Genomic DNA, 4,183 nt, shown 5'->3' with positions numbered 1-4,183 from the left:
GCGTGTGTGTGAGTGTGTGTGCGCGCGCGCTCGCATCCGTGCCCGCGGCGCACGCGAGCCAGAGAGCCGGCCGTGGGCGCTGTCAGGCCCTGGGCGGGGGAGGGGGGTGGTGCTGGGGCGAAGCGTGGGGCGGGGGCCGGGGCTCGGCCCGCCCCGGGAGCCGGCCCCTTGGAGCCTCGGGCCCTGCAATGGGACGTGTTCTCCTTTAAGAGTTAAGAAACTTGAAACCTTGTTTGCGCAACAATCAGCGCCGCGGAGCCGCCAAAGTGTCTAGACTGGCATATGATGGGAGGCAGCCAATGACTCCGCGGCGCTCCTCCGGGGGCCCTCAGTGTGCGTTTGAGGAGAACAAAAAAGAGAGAGAGAGAGCCGAGTCGGGGAGCGAGCGAGGGAGTCGAGCCGAGAGAAAGAGCCGCCGGGCGCTGCCTCGCCAGACCTCGCCGGGACCGCGGGGCCACCGGGAGGCACTTTTTGTGGAGGGGGAGGGGGGCGACCTCTGCAGCCACAGCGTCCTGGGCGTCCGAGTGGAGCGTGGGGCGGGCTATGACCTCTGCCTCGGTGGATTGCATTTTAATTAAGGATTCCCAGCAGCTCTTTGGGATTTTTACAGTTTCCACTCATGTGTTGACACCGCGTTCAGGAGAAATTCGCTCCAAGTGCATCTAGCGCCTGGGACCTGAGACAGAGTTGGCCTTTCGTGCATGCAATTCCAGGGATTTTGGTTTTGTTTGGGGTTCTTTTTCTTTCTTTCCTTTTTTTTTTTTTCTTTTCTTTTTGCAGGGAGTAAGAAGGAAGCCGAGGCTATCATCAACAAGCCTGCCTTTCGGATCCTGCAGGAAAAACCCATGTAGTGAAGCGCTTGGGTTTTAAAGGCAGGGCTTTCCAGACACATTTGGGGAGTTCAGCTCCAGCGCTTTGTGCTCATGGACCAACCGCGCAACTTTTGAAGGCTCGCCGGCCCATGCGGGGTCTTTCTGGCGGCGCGCCGCCTGCAGTCCCTCTAAAGCGCCGGGGCTGGAGTTGCTGAGCCTCCCGGCCGCCCGGGTCCATGTAGCCGCGGGCCGGGCGCGGACTGCGGATCGGCGTGCGCGCGTTCCACGCCGTCCAGCCCCGGCGAGCTCCCTCATGTTGCAGCCCTGTGGTGCCCCTTCGACGACAGGCTGTGCGCGGTTTGCACGGCGCCCGGCGGCAGAGCTTCATGTGGGGCTGCGGCCCGCGCAGCCGGCGCCTCGCTGAGGAAACGGACCCCCGGTAACCGGAGACCGCCTCCCCCCCTCCCCCGGCGCCAAAGGATATCGTATGTTCAGGTCCAAACGCTCGGGGCTGGTGCGGCGACTTTGGCGAAGTCGTGTGGTCCCCGACCGGGAGGAAGGCGGCGGCAGCGGCGGCGGCGGTGGCGACGAGGATGGGAGCGTGGGCAGCCGAGCTGAGCCGGCCGCGCGGGCACGAGAAGGCGGAGGCTGCGGCCGCCCCGAGGTCCGCCCGGTAGCCCTGCGGCGGCCCCGGGACGCGGTGGGACAGCGAGGCGCCCAAGGCGCTGGGAGACGCCGGCGCTCAGGGGGCCCCCCGAGGCCCATGTCCGAGCCGGGGGCCGGCTCTGGAGGCTCCTCGCTGGATGTGGGGGAGCCGGGAGGCCAGGGCTGGCTGCCCGAAAGTGACTGCGAGACGGTGACCTGCTGTCTCTTCTCGGAGCGGGACGCCGCCGGAGCTCCCCGAGAAGCCGGCGAACCCCTGGTCGGGGCGGCCCAGGAGCCAGAGGGCGGCGGGCGGAGTCGCGAAGCCCGCTCGCGGCTGCTGCTGCTGGAGCAGGAACTCAAGACGGTCACGTACTCGCTGCTGAAGCGGCTCAAGGAGCGCTCGCTGGACACGCTGCTGGAGGCGGTGGAGTCCCGCGGCGGCGTGCCGGGCGGCTGCGTGCTGGTGCCGCGCGCCGACCTCCGCCTGGGCGGCCAGCCCGCGCCGCCGCAGCTGCTGCTCGGACGCCTCTTCCGCTGGCCCGACCTGCAGCACGCCGTGGAGCTCAAGCCCCTGTGCGGCTGCCACAGCTTCGCCGCCGCCGCCGACGGCCCCACAGTGTGCTGCAACCCCTACCACTTCAGCCGGCTCTGCGGGCCAGGTGAGCACGCCGCGCCCGGCGGGTCCTCGCGGTTCCCCTCCAGCCACCTTCCGTGGCCTTCTCTCTCCCCTTGACACTCGGGAGGGAGGACGAAGCTGCGGGTGTTCCCCTGGGTGCCCCGGGGCGTGGGAGTTCCCAGTGGAGGCGCCTCACCCTGGCAGCAAAACCGGGTAGTGGGTATGTGGGCGCATACATCAAATGGCAACTTCATCTAAGGCTTCAGCAAACTCATACGGGCGCGCTGCCGTCCATGGGGTCGCGAAGAGTCGGACACGACTCGGCGACTAAACAAACTCAGAAAGGTGCACGTTGCACTTTTCTCTGTGCAGCTTCAGGGACTTAAGGCAGACCCCAACTTTGTAGACAGTGGGAGAGAAGGGCAGGTCTAGGAGAGGCCAAAGACACCCCCCCCCACCCCCCAATTCATTTACCCCTAGTCCGAGCCGCGGCCTGAGGCATTGTGTACATAATGCCTATACCTGTGGTATACTTTGTTGGATCCAAGTAGATGCAAGTTGTAAATTCTGGTGTAGACCGTTCATGGCTGGAGTCAAAGGTGTTCGTAAATTGTCCCACTTGTTCCTGTCTATACTTTGGAGCAAAGCTTTTGCAGGGTAGCCTTTCTCAGAGTGAAGACCACCGTCTTCTTCAGATTGTTGCCAGCATCCCTTGGGTGTCAAATACCAGGGCCTTCTGTCATCATCATTCTCAATTCTGTGTCCAGCTTTTCTAGAGAATCAGGAGTCCTGGAGGTGTGTAGGTAGGGAAGGAAGCAGGCTATTTTAGTACCTTTGAGAACCGCTCCCCTTCTTTGTTCTGTTCCTGGGATTTTCTGTACACGTGATCTACCCAGTCCTGCTTACCTGAGCAGGCTCTGGATGCTGGAGCAGAGGGGAGGACAGATGGAGACTCCTGCATCCTCACCCCCTTCCCCTTGCACTACAGGGATCTCACATTTTAGCCTGTAGCATCGTCTGGGTGTATGCATCTTAGGTGGCATGGAGGGGCGTTTGGGGTAGGGGGGAGAGGGGTGTTCTGCAGGGGTGTTGGGTCTGGGCAGGCCCTGAGTTCTTCCAGTCTGGCCCTTCTGGGGAGAGACAACACCCAGCCTGGGGGCATTTAACAGGGTCGGATCACACAGGTCTCCTGACTCCCGTTGTGGAAGGGAAGGGCGGGGCTGGAAGCACCGCTGTGTCCCAGGTGTCTTGTTTTTGTCTGGGGTGGTGGCTGGAGGGGAAGGACGGTGCTTCAGCAGTTGTTCCTGAAGACAGAGCCCTGAAGGGGGCTGGGGAGAGGCAGCGCTGATCTGATTGCCTGCTCCCCGTGCGGTCATTCGGATTGTCAGGGGCTTGGTCAGTCCCTTATCTGTGGCCCACTGCGGGCCTTTTGTGTTCCTTGTTCCTCTGACTGCTTCCCCTGGAAGTGGATTTTCCCACTCTTCCTCTCTGACTCCTCCCTGCCTCTGAGGAGTAGGACCTAATTGTGGTTGCCCTGTTCCTGGTCCCTTTTTTTCCAGTGGGAAAGAATATGTGGGGTTCCCTCTGCTCTTTCAGAAGGCCCCGCTGGGCATTTTCTTTCTCACCATGTCAGTCTGCTAGGGGATATTTGTTGAGCACTTACTCTGTGCCAGGGACCACGCTGGGTGATGTAGTGGGGAGAGTGGAAATATGAGTAGGATCCATGCCCTCAAGAAACAGAATCTTTGGGTAGGGGTCGGAGGAGAGACGGGACAGAGATGGGGGAAGTAGGGCCAGGCCGGGCGTCTGGGGTGTGTGTGTAACAGGAGCACCTCTAGGAGCCTTGCAGGATGGGTGGTAAAGGGAGATGAGTGTTGAAGGGGAGGAGGAGGGGGCCTGCTGAGAGTTAAAGTACCAAGCAAGTTCAAGTGCGTGGGTGGGAAGAGATGGGATGAAGAGATTGGAGACAGGCAGGACCCACCCTGCCCATACTTTTTGGATAAGTCAACTTGGGTCTTGGTTTGAATCTGGTGAACTTGAGCAGTTTTAAGTTAAAGGGCAAACTGCAGTGGAATGGTTCTGACCCACAGACCTGGTCCTAGGCTCTGTC

At 61.7% G+C, this 4,183-nt stretch overlaps 1 protein-coding gene across 2 annotated transcripts in view; it reads left to right on the top strand.

Moving 5' to 3' along the window:
- The first annotated feature begins 184 nt into the window (after nucleotides 1–184).
- The window catches only part of SMAD6 (SMAD family member 6), an 80,697-nt gene continuing 76,698 nt past the window's right edge, over nucleotides 185–4,183 (top strand). The window contains exon 1 of one of the 2 annotated variants that reach the window (XM_010834528.1): nucleotides 185–2,116. In XM_010834528.1, the coding sequence (XP_010832830.1) occupies nucleotides 1,300–2,116 (817 nt within the window). In that variant the 5' untranslated portion in view covers nucleotides 185–1,299. The remainder of the gene's footprint in view (nucleotides 2,117–4,183) is intronic. The other variant, XM_010834527.1, reaches the window with a different exon arrangement.

This window comes from Bison bison, unplaced genomic scaffold (assembly GCF_000754665.1).
Source record: "Bison bison bison isolate TAMUID 2011002044 unplaced genomic scaffold, Bison_UMD1.0 scf7180017864034, whole genome shotgun sequence".
In the NCBI taxonomy this organism is placed as follows: Eukaryota; Metazoa; Chordata; class Mammalia; order Artiodactyla; family Bovidae; genus Bison; species Bison bison.
This window is presented reverse-complemented; position numbering and strand designations above follow the sequence as displayed.